Source organism: Chionomys nivalis, chromosome 3, assembly GCF_950005125.1.
Source record: "Chionomys nivalis chromosome 3, mChiNiv1.1, whole genome shotgun sequence".
Taxonomy (NCBI): Eukaryota; Metazoa; Chordata; class Mammalia; order Rodentia; family Cricetidae; genus Chionomys; species Chionomys nivalis.
The window spans coordinates 110,916,203-110,939,068 of NC_080088.1; the positions used below are offsets into that span (position 1 = coordinate 110,916,203).

A 22,866-nucleotide genomic window follows, 5' to 3' on the forward strand; every position below is an offset into this window, starting at 1 on the left:
GCCATCTGCAGGGTCTTTTATTTCAGAAGTAAAGGGAGTTTGCTGCTCTCCAGCAGGTCACTGAAGAGGAAGCCATCACCATCACCATCCCAGGTAACCTGTGAGGCCTCCTAACCTTTGCTAACCTCTTCCTGGAACTCTGGATATACAGAGCCAACTTCAGAGGATGCATGCATAGAACTCTAGTGCCTTCTCTACCCAGGGTAGGACCGCTCCAAGCAGAGATGCTGGCCAGCTGTCAACATCAGGGGCTGGAAGATGTGTGGCCCCACAAGAGAACGCTTGCCCAAAGTATGAGCTCTAGGTTTCGGCTTCCAGCACAAGAATCAACTTGACTGCAGCCCAGGACCAGTTTGCTTTGTCCAACTTTCTTTCTAACTCCTTCTGAGCTTGGTTTGAGGAGCATAAGAAATCCAGGTGGAATGTACAATGGTCACAATTACCACTATAAAACTAGGTTTATTTGAAAAGAGAAAACCTATACAAGGAGCCAGAGTTGGTGGCATACAGTCAGGAGACTGAGGTGGGGAGACCCCAAGTTTAAGGACAGTACTCATAAAGAGACCCTGACTCCAAACCCCACCCCCACAAGAGGAAATGCCTAGGCAGGGCACACTGCACTTAGAAGTTGGAGGCTGAAGGACTAGAAGTTCAAGACCATCTTGAGCGAATCTGAGGATGGGCTGGGCTACATGAGACCCTGCTTCAAAGTGGGGGGGCACTTAAGTCCCTGTGGCTGTTAGAGGTGAGGTCCCCGGTAGGTGGAAGACCCCACATCCATAAGTATGTGGGCAATACAAATTGCACTCAGTAGGTTATTTATTAAAATAAATAAATAAATAAAGCTGGGAGTGGACATGAGGGAGATCTGGGCGGGACTGAGGTGTAATTAAATAGGAGGGGAAGAGGATATATGTAGGTATTCTCAAAAACTTAAGTAAAAATTATGTATGTATAACAAATATCCCTCAGGGTCGAATCAGGCATGGTAGTGCATACCTCTAACCCCAATACTCAGGATGCAGAGGCAGGGGGATCTCTGTCAGCTCAAGGCCAGAATGGTCTACACAGTGAGTTCCAGGGGAGCCCGAGCTACATAGTGAGACTGTCTCAAATAAAAAAATCAATTCGGATCATTACCTGCCAGAATCATTCCAACTCACTGGGTCGATGTACAGAATCCCCAGACAGGGCTATAGCCTATTTCGCACAAGACTTAGCTAGGTACAAATCATGTTTTTAATGCCTCAATCCAGAGAGATTACACCGAAGGCCAAAGCGGGTCCTCCACCATGATGCTCCGGCTTTCCCCGCTCTCTTCCAGATCCTTACACTTCAGAGATCGAGGAGAATGAGGAAATCCCTACCAGACCCAGAGCAGGGCCCGGCTGCAGCAGCGCTCTTGCAGGTCCCTAGGGACAGTCATCTCTGGAGAGGGATAATGTTGCAGCTGGGAAAGAAAACACAGACACGGGTCACGCTTGATGGCTCCATCCAGCAAGACCAACAGCTGAAGCAAGCCTCCTGGGCTGTTCATCAACACTTTTTCTCTTTTTAAAAAAACTTTGTCTTTATTTTTTAATGACTTATTTAGTTTATGCGCACTGGCGTGTTTGCCTGCACCTATGTCTGTATGAGCGTGTTAGATCTCCTGGAACTGGAGTTACAGGTAGCTCTGAGCTGCCATGTGGGTACTGGGAATTGAACCCAGGTTCTCTGAAAGAGCAGCCAGTGCTCTTAATTGCTGAGCCATTTTTCCAGCCCAAAACTGTATTTTTCAATTTATTCACTGTGTACGTAAGAGAGTCTGACAGTGTGTACAGCAGTCAGGTTTCTCCTTGGGTGTCAAACTCAGGTCACTGGGCTCGGCAGAAAGTACCTTTACCTGCTGAGCCTTCCCACCGGCCCCTTTTCTTCCTCTTAAAGATGATGCTCAGGTAATAAGAGAACCAGACTCTGAGGCAACCTGAGGACTCACTGCCCCTTGCCTGCAGCCTCATCTAAGGCTCCACCAGTACCGTGGCGTGGAGGAATGAAGCAGACCATTACCCCAGCAGTCCTTTTCCTGCCCAGCGTGTTGGCGTCAGTCTGAGCTGGTGTCTCTCCCCTCTGCGGATCACCGTCACATTCAGGGGCTTCTGAAAGGCAAATAAGGTCACTCTGGCCTCAGCATCCGTAACACTCAAAATGGACTCATGCTTAAAAGCCACTTCCTGACCTATAAGAAATTACAGAGCATGGGCTCCTAGCTGGATTCCTAGCTGGACGGGTTCCTGAAGGTGGCATTAAGGGGCTGAGTGCAACTTCAAAGCACAGTGGTAGGGAATAGAGTGATGATCTGAGTAAAAATGTCCCCCAGGTTCGTGTGTTTAACCCCTGGGCCCTATTTGGGACCATATTAGGACACAGCCCCAGGTGCTACAAACTGACCCCGAAACCTGCTCTAACTAGTACCAGTGAAATTTCTAAGACAAACTCTCCCCAACTCCGGAGGTACAGCAGCTCCTGCTGTTCCCCAGGAAAAGAAGGCAACTAATTTCCACTGCGAGGCACTCCAAGGCTGGCCTGAGTGGCTGGCCACCTGGCCACCTCCCTGCTCCACCCCCTGCCCTTCTCTCCATTCTCCTGGTTCTGAGCTCCAACAACATCCTCTGGTTGCTCTGCTCTTCCTGCCCTCTCGGCCTCTGCACTGGCCCGAAGGCTCCTCTGGTGGCCACCCTACCTGATCAACTTCTATACACACTAAGGCTCCATCCTTTGGAACACTCTCCTTCAACCCCAAACTAAATCAGGGACCCCACTGCTTTCCTCCAGCCCTCCTGTGCTGCTTTTCTAACACTTGTCAGGGTGAGAAACTGCATGCCTAGGATTAGTGATTAATGTCTGCCCCCATGATGTGCTCTCCATCAATGCCAAGATCAGGACCGTCTCCTTTTGTTCCCTGTTGGACCCCAGCCCCCAGTCCGGAAGGGGGCACACACAGGGGAAATATTGAGGGAGGGAGAGACACAGGGCTTTGATTTTTACTTTAAACATTTTTGCACAATGTGATTTTGTTTGCAAAGATAAATAGGCATTATATTTATTACTTAGACACAATTTGCATGTAATAAAGAATATGGCTCAGTGGGTTTCCTATACTCAGAGTTATAAGCAGGCACCATTATCTAACTGTAGAATGTTTGCATCATCCAAAAGACCGTCAGCAGTCAGTCCCCATCCTCGTTCCTCCCGCCCCAGTAACCGCCCATCTCCCCTCTATCTCTCTGCGTCGTGCATCTGCTTTTTAGACAGTTTCACTGAGTGGAATTAGATGGCCTTGTGCTACGTCTTTGATTTTGAATCATGTTTTCAGTATCCATGTTGTAACAAAGAATTCACTACATTCCTATAGCTGAACTAGTTTATTATAAATAGTTATACTTAAAAAACAAACAAACAAAAAAACAAACCAGTGTGCCAGTTTTGGTGGTGGTACACACCTTTAATACCACCAGCACTCAGGAGGCAGAGGGAGGAGGATTTCTGTGAGTTCAAGGGCCTGATCTGCATGGCAAGTTTGAGGACAACAAGGGATATATAGTGAGATCCTGTCTAGAACAAGTTTTTTGTTTTTTTTTTTAAAGCTACAGTATGGTTAACTTCTGTAACATTCTGGAAAATATAAACTTTCAACAGAGCACTGATCAGTGATCGAGTGAAGGGAAGAACTAGTTACCAAGGAAACTGAGTCACTCTGGGGTCCACAGCTCCGCATGTTTACTGTGTTGGTAGTTATGTAATTACATAGAGCTATCGAAACTCCTTGGCCTGAATGCTGGAGAAGCTGGTCTTGCTATAGGAAACTACGCTCTAGAGACAGCAACAGCACTCTGCTAGGAGACGCACAGGCCTCCTGGAAGGTCCCAAGCTAGTAAATGGCCAGGAACTTGTTTGTATAAACATCCTCTTGCAGAATCTAACAGGACATGTTTACAAACACATCTGTAACCAGGCATGGTGGCACACACCTTTGATCCTGGTACTTCCAAGGCAGAGGCTGGAGAATCTCTGAGTTCGAGGCCAGATCGATTACAGAGTGAGTTCTAGGAAAACCACAGCTACACAAAGAAAGCCTGTCTCAAAAAACCAACACAAAACAAAAAAAAGAGCTAGGAGAAAAAGCTGAGAGCTGGAGGTGAGGGAGAGTGAGCCTGTCTACTCTGTCACAGACCTCTCAGATGGTGACAGGATGGACAAGTGGGCAAGGGCCGAGCAGAGAAGACCTTCTGGGCAGGTTAATAAAACGCTCCAACGTCTTCTCACGTGTCTCCCTTCAGCAAGTTCAATTCCCTTCTCCCCAACTGTGGGTCGGACCTAGTAACGCACTCCCGAGAGGTAAGGAGACATGACTCTGTGTGTTTTGCATGATTGGGTTAAAAAAATTAAAAAGTCTTGTGGCCTCCTCTCAGCTCTCTTCACCTAAGGTAAGAAGCCACATGGTCAGTATCTGAAGCCTCAGGCCAACCATGGGATGAAGGTGGATTCACAGCCTCATTGAAGCCTTTGGGTAGCTATGGTCTCTGCTGACATCCTGGCTAACCCTCACAAAAGCCTCTAGGCCAGAACCAACAGGGCTAGGTGGGGATGGCTAATCTATCCATCTAGAGCAGTGGTTCACATCATCATCAGAAAACACATGTTTATGTTACAATTCATAACAGTAGCAAAATTACAGTTATGAAGTACAACAAAAATAATTTTATGATTGGGGTCACCACAACATGAGGAACTGTATTAAAGGGTCGCAGCGTTAGGAAGGCTGAGAACCACTGCTCTAGACAGTGTCTGTGGTATTAGCCTACAAAATGGTTTTGCACTCACTCTATAGCACGGTGTTAAAGGAAAGCTGACAGGGGACAAATGGATTCTTTTAAGCAATTCCAAAAAGGCTCAGAACAAATAGAACACCACCCACATACAAAGATATCTGGTATTAACAAAGGTGCCAGTGTAAAGCATTAATCACAGCATATGCTACTGGGACAACTACTTTCCACTTGGGAAAAAGTGGGCTGGCAATGTGTGTCACACTAATTACAAAATAAATTCCAGAAGTATATGTGCCAGAGAAATAAGAACGTACACCAGTCAGGAGGGTCAAGATCATCCCAGGCTACACAGTGAGCTCCAGGCCAGCCTGGGGTAGGCTGAGACTGTCTCAGTGGACTCTCAGAGCCAATAACCCTTCTTTAGGGGTGCCACCTCAGAAAGCACGCACATGAAGCCGGGCGGTGGTGGTGCATGCCTTTAATCCCAGCACTCAGGAGGCAGAGGCAGGCGGATCTCTGTGAGTTCAAGGCCAGCCTGGTCTACAGAGTGAGTTCCAGGACAGGCTCCAAAGCTACAGAAAAACCCTGTCTCAAGGAAAAAAAAAAAAAAAAAAAGAGGAGGAGGAAGAGGAGGAGGAGGAGGAGGAGGAGGAGGAGGAGAAGGAGAAGGAGAAGGAGAAGGAGAAGAAGAAGAAGAAGAAGAAGAAGAAGAAGAAGAAGAAGAAGAAGAAGAAGAAGAAGAAGAAGAAAGAAGAAGAAAGAAGAAGAAAAGAAAGCATGCACAGGTACACATGGTCAGGCTAGGGGGAAGCTGGAAACATCCTAGGGTCTTGAGAAGTCAATGACAGACAAGGAGGCTCCATTAGCAGCTGCAGGGGAACAAAGCCTGCGCCAAAGCGGAGAGACCTTCCAGAAGAGTCACTGCAAGCAGGCACTGGACACAGACGAGGGATTTAGACAAGGTGACTGGGAAAGAACTCAGCTGGTTAAAGACAAGTGTGGAAAAGGGGAGGAGCAACACAGACTACTCTTGAGGGACAACACTGTCAGCAGTGAGGAACCCATTAACATTTTCTGGACCAGTGTTATGCCCAGCGCTATGAGTTGAATGTTTGTCTCCCTCCAGAAATGCATATGCTGGGAGCCTAACCCCCAGTGTTACGGAGCGGGAAACTGGGCTTCAGCAGGCAGTCATCTAGGGGGTGGAGCCCCGGTGATGGAATTCATGGTCCATCCACAGCAGACCCTCAATCTGCAGTATGCTCCTCTTGGACTTCCCTCCCCTCCCCCTAACTAGGCAACATGACCCCACAGTTTGCGAAGCACCCAGATGCCAGGCCACCCCTAACTCACCCCCTCGCTATGCTGCACCACGCTGCCAACGTTCTGTAGCGACTGGAAGTTCTGGGTGTTCACAGAGCCAAACTCCACAATTTCATCATCCACTTGCAGGCCCTAGAGACAGGAGAAGATTAAAAATCAACCAAGAGGGGGGCTGGAGAGATGGCTCAGAGGTTAAGAGCATTGTCTGCTCTTCCAAAGGTCCTGAGTTCAATTCCCAGCAACCACATGGTGGCTCACAACCATCTGTAATGAGGTCTGGTGCCCTCTTCTGGTCTGCAGGCATACACACAGACAGAATATTGTATACATAATAAATAAATATTTAAAAAAAAAAAAAAAAATCAACCAAGAGGCCGAATGCGTTTCTGGTCATTTTTACTGCTCAACACACAACTCTGTGACAAGGTCAAGAGCTCACTTACTACAGGGGAAGAAAAGCAAGCTCAAAGCAAAGAGGTCAAAGGTTTAGACTCCTCATACAGGAAGGGGAGTGGGACCACCTCATCCTGGAGGTTTCTTCTAACGCAGATATAGCAAATGGTGTCCAAGGTGCCCAGGAGGCCTTGAGGACAACAGGAAAAGCTCAAGCTGCCTTCTGGAGTTTCTGAGCCAGGTTCCAGGGCAAGAAGAGACAGGCTAACGTAGGCATATTTTTTAGACAAGACAAACATTTGCGCTAGAAGTCCCTAAACAGCAGGCACAAGGACGAGGCCAGTCAGACCCAGCACGGCCCTTTGATTTCAGATCCCAAGATTATCGACATCCACTTGCCCATCCCTTTCACAGACACCTGCCAGACTGGCTGCAGCTAGGCACGCAATGCTGCAGAAGCAGCTGGGACTGAAACAAAGCTGGTTGCAGCCTGCAGTCTGGGGACTTGATTTGATTTTGCTTTTAAACTGTCTACAGCAGTAGGGACACAACCTAGGCAAGAGCTCTATCCTCAGTCTTCGTTCACTTTTAATTTCAAAACAGGATTTTGCTAAGTTGCCCAAACCTGTGACGATCCATCCTCGGCTGCCTGAGTGGTTAGGATTATAAACATATGTCACCATACCCAGCAGTCTTGTGACTTTTTAAAGTTTTTTGTTGTTGTTGTTATTTAACGTGTATGGGTGTTTCGCCTACTTGTATGTCTGTACACTAGTTATGTGCCAGGTGCCCCTGGAGGCCGGAAGAGGGCACTGATCTCCTAGAAATAGAGTACAGATGAGTGTGAACTTCCGTGTGAGTGCTGATGATTGAAGCTGGGTCCTCTGGAAGAGCAGCCAGTGATTTTAATCACTGAGTCACCCCTCCAGCCCGAGTCTTGAGGGTTTAATGATCATAAGATGACTTGTAGGACTTGGATTCAGAATCCAGTTCTGCTTCCCAGGAGCTGTGTGTCCTGGCTCAGGTTGCTTCAAGTTTGTGTGGCTTTTCTTCACAGGTCAAATATGGAGAACAGTAGTACTACCCCAGAGGTTGGCTACAGTATTCGATTTAAACACACGCCCACATACAAACTTCTACATGGACTTTCATGGCGGCATTATTCGAGACAGCCCCAAAGTAGAAGTGATCCAAGCACACATTAGCTGACAAACGGACAAACAAGTCACATCTATCACACAATGGGATATTATTTGGCCATAAAATGTTATGAAGCCTAGATATATGACTGAGCCCTGAATAAACCCTGAACACAGGACTGAGTAAAAGAAAGCAAACACAAAAGTCCACCTGCCATAGGACTGCCTTCCCATGAAGTGTACAGAACAGGCAGATCTGTCCAGACAAGAAGACTGGCAGTTGCCAAGTTCCGAGTGACTTGTCTGGGACCACAGGGCTTCATTTTAGGACCTATGAAAATAGTAGGAGCCGGGCGGTGGTGGCGCACGCCTTTAATCCCAGCACTCAGGAAGCAGAAGCAGGCAGATCTCTGTGAGTTCGAGGCCAGCCTGGTCTACAAGAGCTAGTTCCAGCAAAAAACAAAAACAAAAAAAAAAACAAAACAAAAGAAAATAGTCAGAACTGGCTGCAGTGTTGGACACACAGCTCTAAGCTTACTCTGTTCCTTTAGTCAGCACAACCACTCAGGAATGCTGCAGAGATGTCTCCTCAGAATCTATCGAGGAAGAATTCATTTCAAGCTCTTCTCGTTCTTTTTTTTCTTCAGTGTCCAGTGGACTGCCTTCTACACTGTGTCCCAGCTACCCCACAAGAGGTCTCCCTGAGTACAGTGCACTGACCCTATCTACACCAAGCTCTGGCCAGCAAGTGTTAAAGGGATAGAGGAATTCAGAGCCACGGAGACTGGGCTGGGCTTCTGGCAAGTCTAACTCATAGCACTCCTAGAGGTGGGGTTGGGGAGCAGGCAGGATTACCGCAATACTGGCTGGGGAGCCGGGACTGATACTGTTCACTTTGGCGAAGGCCTGGGGTAGGGTGGGGTTGTTGGAGTCCAGCCTGCGGCTCATGGCCTCTTCTTGGGCTTCAGCCATGTCCCGGGCCTGCTTCTCCTTGTCCCGAGCATGTAGCTGGTGCAGGGCCTCCTCCACCTGCTTCATCACAGCCTTGTGATCATTCTGTAGACCTGGGAAGAGAACAGCATGTCAGAGGAAAGGGACGATAGCTCAGGACACAGGACAGATGACACAAGACACCTGAATTTGCTCACTGTACTGCTGTATCTTGCCAACATTTTGAGACTGAGAAACACCCAAGAAAAGTCTCTGGAAGTGTCTTTAAGGGCATTTCCAGAGAAGTTTAACTGCAGAAGGAAGACAGTCCTGAATGCAGGCAGCATCATTCCATGAGACTGAGGACCAGTACTCAACGTTCTGCTCCTGAGGCAGGCACACTGTACTTGGTACCTGAGACTCTCCACCAGGATGGACACACCCGCAACTATCAGCCAGAACAAGCTCTTCCTTCTGAAGTTTCTTTTACCAGGGATTTTGTCACAGCAACCAACAAAGTAACAACATAGCAGAATGTTTAATGAGTGTTCATTAGATGCCAGAGTCCAGACACAGGGCAGAGCTAGCCTCACCTAGCGAGCTGTCTAGTGAAGAACACAACAGTGATGATCGAGTAAGTTAGGGCATCAAGAGGGCCCCTCAAAAGCAGCATAGCCTGCTGAGACCTGAAATGTGAGGACAAACTGGGTACATCCAGTTGTAACCATGCCATAAATAGGGACAATGGCAGAAGTCAGACAGAAGTGAGGTGGCGGCGGGGCAGGATGCAACGTCTGCAATCCCAACTCCTGGAGACAGAGGCAGGAAGATCAGGAGGCTAGAGTAGGGTGCATGACACCCTATCTCAAGGAAACAAATCAAAACAGTGGGGCTGAACAGCTGCTAAGAGGGGTGGGAGTGGAGCTCCACTGTCAGAGTGTCTGTGAGCACCCATGAACCCCTGGGGCGGGGGCGGAGCTCCACTGTCAGAGTGTCTGTGAGCACCCATGAACCCCTGGGGCGGGGGCGGAGCTCCACTGTCAGAGTGTCTGTGAGCACACATGAGACCCTGGGGCGGGGGCGGAGCTCCACTGTCAGAGTGTCTGTGAGCACCCATGAACCCCTGGGGCGGGGGCGGAGCTCCACTGTCAGAGTGTCTGTGAGCACCCATGAGACCCTGGGGTGGGGGTGGAGCTCCACTGTCAGAGTGTCTGTGAGTACACATGAACCCCCGGGGCAGGGATGGAGCTCCATTGGCAGAGTGTGAGCACCCATGAACCCCTGGGGCAGGGGTGGAGCTCCACTGTCAGAGTGTCTGTGAGCACCCATGAACCCCTGGGGCGGGGGTGGAGCTCCACTGGCAGAGTGTCTGTGAGCACCCATGAACTTCTGGGGCGGGGGTGGAGCTCCACTGGCAGGGTGTCTGTGAGCACCCATGAGACCCTGGAGTTCGAGCCCCGGCACAGCATTTCCTGGGCATGGTGGTACAAGCCTGCAATCCCAGCACTCAGGAACTCAGGAGGTGGAAACAGAAGGACCAAAATTTCAAGGCCATGCTCAGCTAAATATTGAGGTTAAGGCTAGCCTGAGGTACATAAGAGCTTGTCTCAAACAAGTAAAGCAACTTTCTTTTTATTTATGTACTTTATGTATATGGGTACATTTGCACACCAGAAGAAAGCATTGGATCCCCTGCAACTACAGTTATAGATGGTTGCAAACTACCATATGGGTGTTGGGAATAGAACTCAGGACCTCTAGAAGAGCAGCCGGTACTCTTAACTACTGAGCTATCCCTTCAGTCTCTTCTCTGAAATCTTGTACAGGAAAAAAAAAAAAAAAAAGACATAAGACCCTAATAATTCAGTGTGGGGCAGGCAACTACTACCGGGCTCCTGCCAACTGACATGGCTCAAGAGACAAATCCAGTGCTGCCAAAGCTTTGATTTTCTAGAAAGGTCAAAAACTGAGGGCTTTGACAGGAGAACAGCCTCTAATTTTTGAGTGTTAAACACTAGTTCATTACGTTTAACCAGGGGCTGGAGAGATGGACCAGCAGTTAGAAGGACGGCTGCTCTTTCAAAGGACCCAGGTCCAATGCTAGCACCACATAGATGCTCACAACCTTCTGTAACTCTTGTCCCAGGGCATCTACTGCGCTCTTCTGGCCTTTGCAGGCACTGGGAACACATGCTGTAGGTAGCAGGCAAAACAAGCATACATATAAATAAACACTGAAACTAAATGAAGAACCACCATGCCGTCCATCAGATCCTGCCTGGAAGCCAGTCCTGCATGCACTGACATCTCACATCACTTGTAGTCTCAAAGACAGCCTGGTCCTGTCATTCCGTTTGCCAGCCCACACCTGGCATCCACGAATCACAGACTCTCCATCTCTGCAGGAGCTTTGACCGTGAGCTGTTTGTTTACCTAACCTGGTTTGTCACTGTAGAGCAAAGATGAGGCCCTCAGGCATTACAGGACTTGGTGACTCAGCCCACAGAAGCAAATGTGAGGGGAAAAAAAAAAAAATAGACTCCAGATGAGGAAGGTTTAAAGCAGAGTCAATGTCATGGATGGTCACCATGACTAGAAAAGCCACATTGAGCAGTAAAGGCCACAGGGAGCCCCAGAACCTCCAGAATTGCCTGCATAATCTATATCCACCACGCAGTTGTAGGGAGAGGAGGAATGACTTGGTCGCTAACACATTACAGCTCCACTTCAGAATTCAAAAGGCTTTCATCTCCTGGGTAAGTGTTTCTGCAGCAATTATTTCAAAACCACGTTAAGCTGTCATAAATGTACCACGCTCACAGTCGCTGGTGACTAGAGGAAACTGGGGACAGAGCATATGAGACCTGTCTGCATTATTTTCCCAATCTCCATGTAAGCCTAGGACTAGTCCTTAAGAAAAGTCCCTGTTTAAGAGTACAATAACACGTGAGAATAGTTTATCAAAAGAATACTAATAAAAGGGAATTGTTCAACCATGTTCTTAACACATGATGAAGTCATTAGATGATATAAAATTAACACAGAGAGTAGAACAGTGTAAAAAGTCCAGAAATAGGCTAAGCCTAACTGAAAACCTACGCTGGGATTGGGGTGTAGTTCAATGGTACAGTAAGTACTCAGCATGAGGTCCTATATTCCACCCCCAGCAGAGGCACGAGCGCGCGCGCACACACACACACACACACACACACACTGATGCATTTCAAGTTAATGGGAAAAGAATGGTGTTAAAACATGAAGTTAATTATTTGAAAAAAAATCCACATTCCTCAAACTTCCCCAAGGTCCTGCTGATAATGTGGAAGAGAGTGGGCCACATCACTAGGGCTTAGAGGTCAGAGTAAAGCCCAGAATTTGCCTCACACCTGGCTGTCTTAGGGTGGTTTTCCTGTTCTCGGCATTTCTTGTTGTTTTAATGTAAACTGAGCCTTCTTGAAACCAGATTATTCAGGGTAAAGAGGATGCTCTGAGGTGCTCAATCATCACACTGTGGCTTTAAGAAACCTTGCATCAGCCGGGCGGTGGTGGCACACGCCTTTAATCCCAGCACTCGGGAGGCAGGCGGATCTCTGTGAGTTCGAGGCCAGCCTGGTCTACAGAGCTAGTTCCAGGACAGGAACCAAAGCTACAGAGAAACCCTGTCTTGAAAAACCAAAAAAAAAAAAAAAAAAAAAAGAAAGAAAGAAAAGAAACCTTGCATCATACTCTGCATCCTATTTTTATGAAGAAGGCCTCATTACCAAAACACTCTGCAGATGAAGCCAGAGCTGGGGTGCATTCAATGGAAATGATTAAGTGCGAATGGCGGGTGATTAATCTCCTGGTGTAACTGGGATGGAGGACTGGTTATCTACCAGTGCCAAGAAAAAGATGCTCACATCGTCATCCCAAAGCCGGGGCACACGTGACCTCACGAAACAAAACAGAGTGTGCAGGTCAGGTATAATCAAGGATCTTGAGAGGAGGGTTGAGCCAGGAGGGCCTGATATCATCCCAAGGTCTCAACAAGTTAAAGAGGGAGACAGGAGGACCACAGAAAAAGATGAGATAACAGACCAAAGGCTAGAAAGATGTGATCACTACTTCTAAAGACAGAGGACGGCCAAGAGCCAGGAGACACAGGTGGCCTCAAGAAAGATAAAAAATACACCCTGCCCCCAGTCTAGGGGGAGCCCGCCCTGCTGACACCTTGATATTGTCAGTGAGGCCATCTGGATGTCTCACCTCCAGAGCAGTCAGAGATAACATGTGTCTGTAGCCTGTCAGGGCAGAAACACAAGCTTAATACCCTCTCCAGGCGCCACGCTCTGCTAGCTTCTTCATTAATACCAACGAGCACATAAGAGACTCACTTAGGACAGTGAGGGCCTGCAGTGGACTAGGTCTGCCCAGCTTTCCTGGCAGGCAGGGGGACTGTGAGAGAAAAATGTTAATTGACACAAAGAGTTGAGGGTAGGGTGCCAAGACCCTTCCTTCCGTCACCTGCCTCCTGAAGCAGAGGCAGAGACTGATGTCTGCTGACCCTTGTACTGCATGCATACTTTGAGGGTCCCCACTGAGCACCAGTCCAGGTCTTTTCTGTTTGAATGGTGGGAGTCAGGTCACTACCCTAAGAAGCTGAATCTAATCTCCTTCATGGATTTGATGGGGCTGGTAAGCAGTACTGGTATGGGCTTCCACTGTTAATTCAATAAACTTCCCATAATGAAGGAAGTTCTGTTCCTTGCTTTTTGCTTTCTTGTACAGCCCAGACTGGCCTCAACTCCTGATCATTACAGCTGGGCACCACCTCGCCCAGCTTGAACCAAGGTTTTGATTTTTGTATTTTGGGTTTGTTTGTTTATTTGTTTTAGACAGGGTCTCTCTACAAACTGCTGTCATGGAACTAGCTCTGTAGGCCAGACTGGCCTTGACGTCACAGAGATCTGCCTGTTTCTGCCTCCTGAGTGCTGGGGATTAAAGATGTGCACCACCACACCAGGCTTTGAAGCAAAGTACTTAAAATAGAAAACTAAAACCATTTACATGGGACTCTTCAGTTCTCAGTCACACAAGGGTGACAAGATATTTTGTCACAGCAGAAAAACTTCGTAATGCTCAACACTAGTCATTCCCCTGGGTCTTCAGCACCCCCAGCACAGGCTGAGCCAGAGCCCCAGCGAGGGTCACTCACAGATGATGTTGTGCCTTGCTGTTCGGACCTGGTACAAGTCCACATCCGCCCGGGGATAGCCTTCACAGTCCACCAGCGGCTCGTTCATCCCAATTCCTTTTTGCTAGAGCAAAGACATGTGGTTAAACAGGTAAGAACATTGTGAGGCAATTACCTAGTCCCTTGTCCTTCTAACTCATGACAAAAGTGACAGTAAGGGCCACATAGTGATCTCTTTAGCACACACCAGGCTCTTTAGCTGTGTCCTTGCAGCTACCCTCTGCAGTGGGTACCAATGAAAACAGGGAGGCAATAAAGATGAGCCAGTGAATAAAGATGCCTGCCATCAAGATGAGCAGTGAGTTCAGTTCCTGGGCCCACATAAAGGCAGAAGAGGAACACAAATCCCACAAAGTTGTCCTCTGACCTCCACACACACTGTTACCAGCGCCCCTCACACTGTACACACATTAATAAAATAAAGTCTCTAAAATCATAATGCAAGCGATGCATGAGAACAGTGCACACAAAGTGAAGATCCCAGGGCTGGACTGCAGCTCAGAGCACAGCACCTGACTGGTATATGCAAGACTTTAGATGTGATTCTCTGCAGTATAAAAAATTAATAAACAGGGCTGGGGCTATAAGATGTAGCTCAGTTGCTATAGTGCTTGCCTAGCATGCATAAAAACCCTGGTCACCACCCCCAGCATTGCATAAGCCACTGTGGTGGTGAATGACAGGGAGGCAGGAAGATCAGAAGTCTGAGGTCATCCTCGGTTATACAGTACATTCAGTATCAGCCTGGGATACATTAGATCTTTTCTCCAAAACCAATTAATTAAAGTTACAACAAAACACTCAAAGAGCCTTCAGAGGTTCCCTCCCAGTCCCATCCCTGGCCTGACCCCTCCCACTCCTCCCTCCCAGCAGCTGACACCTGGCTGAAGCCTTGAAGCTGGAGAGAGTAAACTCTAAAGAGATCTAGCTGGGGCCAGGTTTGGGCTCTTAAATAAATAAATAAATAAATAAATAAATAAATAAATAAGAAGAGGCCTACCAAGATTCTTTTCATCACTGGATGGTACTGGTCGCCACCAGAGAAAAAAACTAAGTGGCTGGGAATTATGGAAAGGGGAGAGCTTTTGCATTTGATATCCATTAGAGGTTCTGAATCTGAACATTGGGAATATATTCCCTATTCAAAACAATCCATCCGTTTTACAGCTTTCTAGTCAGCTGCACTGTGTTGATTCAGGCTGTTCTCAGTTTTCTAGCCTCAGCCTCCTGCGCCGCTGGAACAGAGGCTCTGCTATTTTGTCTAGTGTTTATCTGAAGTGCACTCTCAAACTATAGCTCAAGTTGACCTCATACTCACGGTAATCCTCCTGCTTCAGCCTCTCAAGTACTGGGATTACAGGCCTGAGTCACCACACCTGAAGTTTGCTCTGGAGTTCCCACATAAATCAGGGCACAGAGCTTTGCACTGAGGTGGGCAGGAGCTGCCCAGCTGCCTAGACTTGGATCTCAATCCCAGTTCTGCCCTCCACAAGCTGGGCATCTTTGTCTAAGACACATTCCAAAGCTCAATTCCTCAGCCGCACAACGGGAACACAACACTCCCCTGCTGAAAAACTAACACACAGATTTGAATGAATGCCTAGCAGAGAGCCAGGCCATGCAATATGGTGGACTGAATAGCGGCTCCCAAATATGTCCACATCCTGCTCCCCAGAACCACTGTGACTTTGTGAGGAAGGATGGGATCAAGCCAAGGATCTCAAGGTAAGCGGAGACAGGAGGATTGTGCCAGTTCTCTTCAGTTCTCGAGCACTCAAGGACAATACTCCCATTTGGGGCTAGTTGTTACAACAAGTCTAGGTTCCAGGCTAATCTGAGATTAAAACAATTGTAATACAACAGAATTCATATACACATAGCGGAACCACTGAAAATATACAAGCCCATGGTTTGCAATATGTTCAAGAGTTAATCACCCACCACCACAATCAGTTTTAGTACATTTGCATCAATACCCTCCTAAAATAGAAAAATACCAAACAACCTTGGACAGCCCACTCCTACAATCCCAGCATTCAGGAGGCTGAGGCGAGGCAGGAGGATATGGAATTCAAAACCAACTTGATGCTGGGCGGTGGTGGTGCACGCCTTTAATCCCAGCACTTGGGAAGCAGAGGCAGGTGGATCTCTGTGAGTTCGAGGCCAGCCTGGTCTACAAGAGCAAGGAGCAAGTTCCAGGACAGGCTCCAAAGCTACGGAGAAACCTTGTCTCTAAAAACTAAAAAAAAAAAAAAAAAAAAAAAAAAAACAACAACAACAACAAAAAAAACAACCTGACTACAAACCAAGACCTTATCTCAAAAAAAAAAGAAAAAAGAAAGAAAGAAAAGAAAAAAAAAAAGAAAAGGGGGGTTTTCTTAAAGACACGGGAGGGGCATGTAGAGACAGTATGACCAACCTCCCTTAGACCCATGAGCAGACACTTGCATCCTCCCCCTCCCAAACCTCTGCAACCATTAAACGACTGCTCTGGAGATGTTTCTAAACTCTAGAAAAATGTCTGAGACTTATAATCAACAGAGAGGTTTATTTGGGCTCATAGTTTTCAAGTTTTGGTACAGAACTGGACAGTCACATTGTATTATGTATGTAGTATGTATGTATGTATATATATATATGTGTGTGTGTGTATGTTATTTTTGGACACTCATTGTTTTTAGCTTTATGCACAGGCAGAACATCCACATGGAGGAAACCACGTCCATCATCCTGGAAGCAAAAAAAAGAAAGGACTGTGGCTCCACTACCTCTGCATGCTTCCAATGACCTACAGTAACTACCCCAGCAAGGACACGCGTCCAATGACCTACAGTAACTACCCCAGCAAGGACACGCGTCCAATGACCTACAGTAACTACCCCAGCAAGGACACGCGTCCAATGACCTACAGTAACTACCCCAGCAAGGACACGCGTCCAATGACCTACAGTAACTACCCCAGCAAGGACACGCGTCCAATGACCTACAGTAACTACCCCAGCAAGGACACGCGTCCAATGACCTACAGTAACTACCCCAGCAAGGACACACGTCCAATGACCTACAGTAACTACCCCAGCAAGGACACGCGTCCAATGACCTACAGTAACTACCCCAGCAAGGACACGCGTCCAATGACCTACAGTAACTACCCCAGCAAGGACACGCGTCCAATGACCTACAGTAACTACCCCAGCAAGGACACGCGTCCAATGACCTACAGTAACTACCCCAGCAAGGACACGCGTCCAATGACCTACAGTAACTACCCCAGCAAGGACACGCGTCCAATGACCTACAGTAACTACCCCAGCAAGGACACGCGTCCAATGACCTACAGTAACTACCCCAGCAAGGACACGCGTCCAATGACCTACAGTAACTACCCCAGCAAGGACACGCGTCCAATGACCTACAGTAACTACCCCAGCAAGGACACGCGTCCAATGACCTACAGTAACTACCCCAGCAAGGACACGCGTCCAATGACCTACAGTAACTACCCCAGCAAGGACACGCGTCCAATGACCTACAATAACTACCCCAGCAAGGACACGCGTCCAATGACCTACAGTACCTACCCCAGCAAGGGCGTATCTCCAATGACCTATAGTAACTACCCCAATAAGGACACACCTCCAATGACCTATGGGAACTACCCCAGCAAGGACACACCTCCAATGACCTATGGGAACTACCCCAGCAAGGACACACCTCCAATGACCTACAGTAACTACCCCAGAAAGGGTGTACCTCCAAAGACCCACAGTAACTACCCCACCAAAGGCATGCCTCCAATGACCTACAGACTCCATTTCTTAAAGGTTCCACCATGCCTCAAGAGCATCACCCTGGACACCAAACTTTTAATATTTAGGCCTTCAGGGGAGACTTCAGAGATTCAGAACAGGAAATTTCATATACATAGAACCACAGTGACACACTCTTATAAGCCCAACATGTGGCAAGCCAAAACAGGAAAATTACAAATTTGAGGCCAGTTTGAACTTCAGAGTGAGTTCAAGCCTAGTCTGGATTCTTACCCAGATGTGTTTCAAATAAACAAGCTAGGTGTAGTGGTGCTAACCTATAATCCCAGCACTCAGGAGGCTTAAGCAGGAAGATTGCCAAGAGTTCAAGGTTAGCCTGGGCTATATAGTAAGTACAGGGAACTAGCCAGAAGCACACAGTAAGATGTGAGAGAGAGAAGACATACAATCCATGGTGTTTTGTAAGTTCTTTATCAAAATGTTTTGAGGCTTATTTATATTATAGCATGACTATTACTAATTATAGTATGATTAATTCACTATTCCTTTTATTATTCCAAATAATAGCCCACCATATGGGTAGACTATATTTATCTGTTACCTGAAGAATAACTGTGTCATTTTCCACTTCTTGGATATTTTAAACAATGTGTATGAATTTTGGGAGGAATATATATATTTGCAACTATCATAATTATCACATTGTAGGAATGGGTTTTGGGGGGTTATATAACTGTTTAATTTTTTTTGAGAAAGTGCTAAGCAATTTTGGACAGCAGTTACAGCATCTTACAGTTGTATGAAGTTCCCGATTTCTCCGTGTCCCCTAAGATACTACCTACATTTTCATTATACCCATCCCTAGCAAGTATAAAGTAGTATCTCGCTATGATTACATTTCCTTAATAGCTATACTTAGCATGTCTCGCTTTTAAGATTCATTTTGTGTATGAGTGTTTTGCCTCCATGTATGCATGCGGACCATGTGCGTGCAGTGACCACAATGGTCAGAAGAGGAGTCAGAGCTGGTCATAAGGCACCATAAGGGTGCTGGAAACTGACTCCAGGCCCTCTAAAGAGCAGCCAGAGCTCCTGACCACTGAGTCTTTTCCAGGGCCTGTTCTAAATGTGTTATGTGTTTATCAACCATACATATTGTATTTGAGGAATGTCCATTTATATCCTATGTCTTTTGATAACTTTGTTATTTACTTGTGTATTTATTGCTGCTTTTACTAGATCCCAGGCACTAGCTTCTTATCGGATGATCCGCAACCACTGTCTCCTTCTCTTTTCACATTCGTGACTAAGTACTATGAAATGAAAGGTTTTATGTATTTTTTATGAGTGACCTGTCTGCATGCATGCCTGCAGGCCAGACGAGGGCATCAGATCCCATTACAGATAGTTGTGAACCACCACGTGGTTGCTGGGAATTGAACTCAGGACCTCTGGAAGAGCAGCCAATGTGTTCTTAACCACTGAGTCATTTCTCCAGCCCCAAAATGAAAGGTTTTAATACTTGTATCATTTCCTTTCTCTTTACCTTACTCCCCCCCCCCCCCCCCCCGTCTCTCTGTCTCTCTCTCTCTGTCTCTCGGCAGGGTCTTACTACATAGCCCAGGCTTCCTACCAAGAGCCTGTCTCAAAACAACAACAACAACAAAAAAAAATCAGCAGATATTTATGCTAAAAGTCCTCAGCAATCAGACAATAAATTAAAGGCAATTAACACACACTATTGCTTTATATTTAAGAGAAAATAGCAAATAGCCTCAGATTCCACGTGCAATATAATTATAAATTTCCCTCTTATTATTTGGTTTTTATCACATGTGCATGTGTATGACTGCAGGTGCACTTGTGTGTGCACATATGCATGTGCAGGTCAGAGGACAAGCTCTGGGGACGCCCTCAGGAGTATCATCTACCTCCTTTGAGACAGGTGTCTCACTGGCCTAGAACTCATCAATCAGGCTAGACTGGCTGGACAGAAACCCCGGCGATCTTCCTGTCTCTGCCTCTCCAGTTGGGATTACGAACATGAACAACTATACCCATGGATTCTAGGGACTGAACTCAGGTCTTCAGGCTTTCGAGGGATGCACTTTACAAACAGAGCTATATCCCCAGTATCTCCCCTCCCCCACCCCACCGCTGTTAAGATGGGATCTTGCTATTTCACTACATAGCCCTGGAACTCTGTGTAGACCACACTGGCCTTGAACATGGGACAATCTCCCAGCCTTTGCCTCCTAAGTATTGAGATTGCAAGTATACATCACCACATCCGGCTAAATGGTAAACAGGAGACCAATACCAAAGAACAATAATACATGATATGTTTGATTCTACTTGACCAACCCCGAGGGCTGAAACCCACTTGTGACTTTAAGCAAATGACTTCTCCTTTCATATGTATAAATATTAATATATATGAATACACACACATTTTTAAAAAGTGATTTGTTTGTTAACATGTCTGTTTAAATGTATCCACGAGGGTATGGAATTAGAGGTGTCTGTGAGACATGTGGACTGTTATATAGTAGGGGCTAGATCTGAACTCCAGTCGTCATGATTGTGCAGCCAGTGCTCGTAACCACTGCACTCTCTCTCCAGCCCGATTTCGCCTCTTTGAGCTTCGGGGGCACACACCAACTGAGCAGAGTAGCTGTGACAGTTTCCTGATACAGCACACACAAAGTCAGTATGTTTCAGGCGTCGGGTCAGCACCTAGTAAGACAGTGCCTAGTGTGTGGCACTGCTGTGGACTATCAGCTAAGCTGTGTCACGTTGTTTCATGCTGTGGAACACCTGTTTAATGATGCAGAGATGTGCCGCTTTCTTTTATGTTCCATTTGTTTTCCCCTGTGAAGCTGTGTTACCTTGCCTGCCTAAAACACCTGATTGGTCTAATAAAGAGCTGAACAGCCAATAACAGGAGAGGGATAGGCAGGGCTTCAAGGCACAGAGAATAAACAAGAGGAGGGAGAAAAGGAGAAGTAGAGGAGGATGCCAGGGGCCAGCCACCTAGCCACCCAGCAAGTCTCAGAGGAAGAAGGAAAGAAAAATATATAAAGAAAGGTAAAAAGCCCAGAAGCAAAATGTAGTTAAAGAGAAACAAAATAATTTAAGTTAGAAAAGCTGGCTAGCAACAAGCCAGGCTAAGGCTGGGCATTCATAAGTAAGAATAAGACCCCATGTATTTATTTGGAAGCTGGGTGGCAGACCTCCAAAAAGACAAAGAAACAAATAAACCACATTTAACTAATATCCACAACATAGCACCTCCACGTGACACATCATCCTCTTAGTCCTGTCTACCCAGCCTATCTGGGTCTGATTTTGTCTCCCCTTCCTCTACAAAGTGACTTGTGATTTTTTTTTTTTTAAGATTTATTTATGTATTATTTATACAGTGTTCTGCCTGCATGTATACCTGCATGCCAGAAGAGGGCACCAGATCTCATTACAGATGGTTGTGAGCCATCATGTGGTTGCTGGGAATTGAACTCAGGACCTCTGGAAGAGCAGTCAATGCTCTTAACTAATCTCTGAGCCATCTCTCCAGACCGTGACTTGCGATTTTAAGAAAAAAGAAATGCACCGGGTGATGGTGGCGCACGCCTTTAATCCCAGCACTCAGGAGGCAGAGGCAGAGGCAGGCGGATCTCTGTGAGTTCGAGACCAGCCTGGTCTACAAGAGCTAGTTCCAGGACAGACTCCAAAACCACAGAGAAACCCTGTCTCGAAAAACCAAAAAAAATAAAAAAAAGAAAAGAAAAGAAAAAGAAAAAAGAAAAAAGAAATGTCTGCTTTGGAGGAAGACAAATCATAGAACCTGACCCACCACTGCCACTTCCTAACCTGGCAAGCATTTGCTCCACTCTGGGCCTCAGTTTCCCCCTTTTACAGTAAGGATAATGGGCTTTACCTGTCACTCAAAGCAGTCCTTTGTAGCGCTGCCAGGAGTTTTCCTGAAATGCTGAGTCTGTTCCCCACCCCAATTAGAAACTGCATATATATTTTATTATATTTAATTTTTGAGACAGAGTCCAATATAGCCCAGGCTGGCCTTGAGCTAACTATGTGGCCAAGGATAACCCTGAACTCCAGATCCTCCTGCCTCCACCTTCCAAGTGCTGGGATTATAGGTAAGGCTGCCTCTCCTGGCTATAGCCTAGCCTACCTTTTAAAAGGGCCTCAGTTAATTCTCACTGATGACATTTATTGCGGCCCAATGAAAAGCGGGTACGCCAAACCCGGGAATGTTACCCATGGACGGTGACAGCGGTGACTATCACACGCCTCAGCAAATATTCTATCTTTGTAAGCATGAAGTTTAACTAATGCTTCAGGCCTGCCATGATGGCTCCGACCTGTAACTCCTACACTTGGAAAGCTGAAGCAAGCTCAGGAGTTCGAGGCCAGCTTGGGCTGCATTTAAAAACAAAGCTAAATGCTTCCGAAAATGAAAATAAGTCCCACGTCAAGGGGTTGTTAAGGGGTAACGGATGGAAAGCGCTTAGTGCTTGGCAGGCACCCCTGGGCCTCGCGTCCGCAAGCCTCGCCGGCCTCTCCGCCCGAAGCCCTAGCCACACTCACGCTTTCCAGGACGTCGTAATTAGCTTTAATCTGCGCCTCGATCTCCTCCTTGCGGCGCATCAGCTCCTGGATGTCGCTGACGGCGGCCGCGCGGGCCTCGGAGGACTCTGCCTTACGCGGGGCTTCTTCACCAGACATTGCTGACCACAACCTGCGGCGCCGGACGCTCGGTTTCCCGGCTACAGACGCCGGCCGAGATGGCGACTACGGATCCCTCCAAGGCCCAAAATACCCAGGCAGCGCTGGCGCGCCGGGAAACGCATAGGGTGAAGCTTTGATCACCGGAAGCCCCAGCTTAGATAGCCATGTGGTTTTCCCATGACTCGGCAGGCACGTGTGGAGGCACGGACAGCCTAGCCTTTGCATACTGTCACTTCCCAGCTGATTTTCTTTCTTTTTTTTTTCCTTTTCCTTCCTTCCTTTTCCTTCCATCTTCCATCATCCCTCCCTGCCTCCCTCCCTCCTTCCTTCCTTCCTTCTTTTCTTTTTCTTTTTTTTGAGACCGGGTTTCACTGAGTAACAGTTCTGGCTGCACTGGAACTCACTTTGTAGACCAGGTTGGCCTCAAACTCACAGAGATCCGCCTGCCTCTGCCTCCCAAATGCTGGGATTAAAGGCGTGCGCCATTACCACCCGACCTTTTTCTTTTCTTTCTTTCA

At 47.1% G+C, this 22,866-nt stretch overlaps 1 protein-coding gene across 2 annotated transcripts; it reads right to left on the reverse strand.

The window, feature by feature from the left end:
* Positions 1 to 2: 2 nt before the first annotated feature.
* On the reverse strand, positions 3 to 22,395 carry Psmd9 (proteasome 26S subunit, non-ATPase 9). 2 transcript variants are annotated; one of them, XM_057765950.1, is made up of 6 exons: positions 22,208 to 22,395; positions 13,791 to 13,893; positions 8,522 to 8,730; positions 6,165 to 6,266; positions 2,050 to 2,138; positions 3 to 1,450 (listed from the first exon to the last, which is right to left on the reverse strand). In XM_057765950.1, exons 1-6 carry the CDS (start codon positions 22,343 to 22,345, stop codon positions 1,423 to 1,425), a joined length of 669 nt encoding a protein of 222 aa, XP_057621933.1. In that variant the 5' UTR covers positions 22,346 to 22,395; the 3' UTR covers positions 3 to 1,422. The 2 variants fall into 2 exon arrangements, with proteins under 2 accessions (XP_057621933.1, XP_057621934.1); XM_057765951.1 differs by lacking the exon at positions 6,165 to 6,266.
* Positions 22,396 to 22,866: the final 471 nt, after the last annotated feature.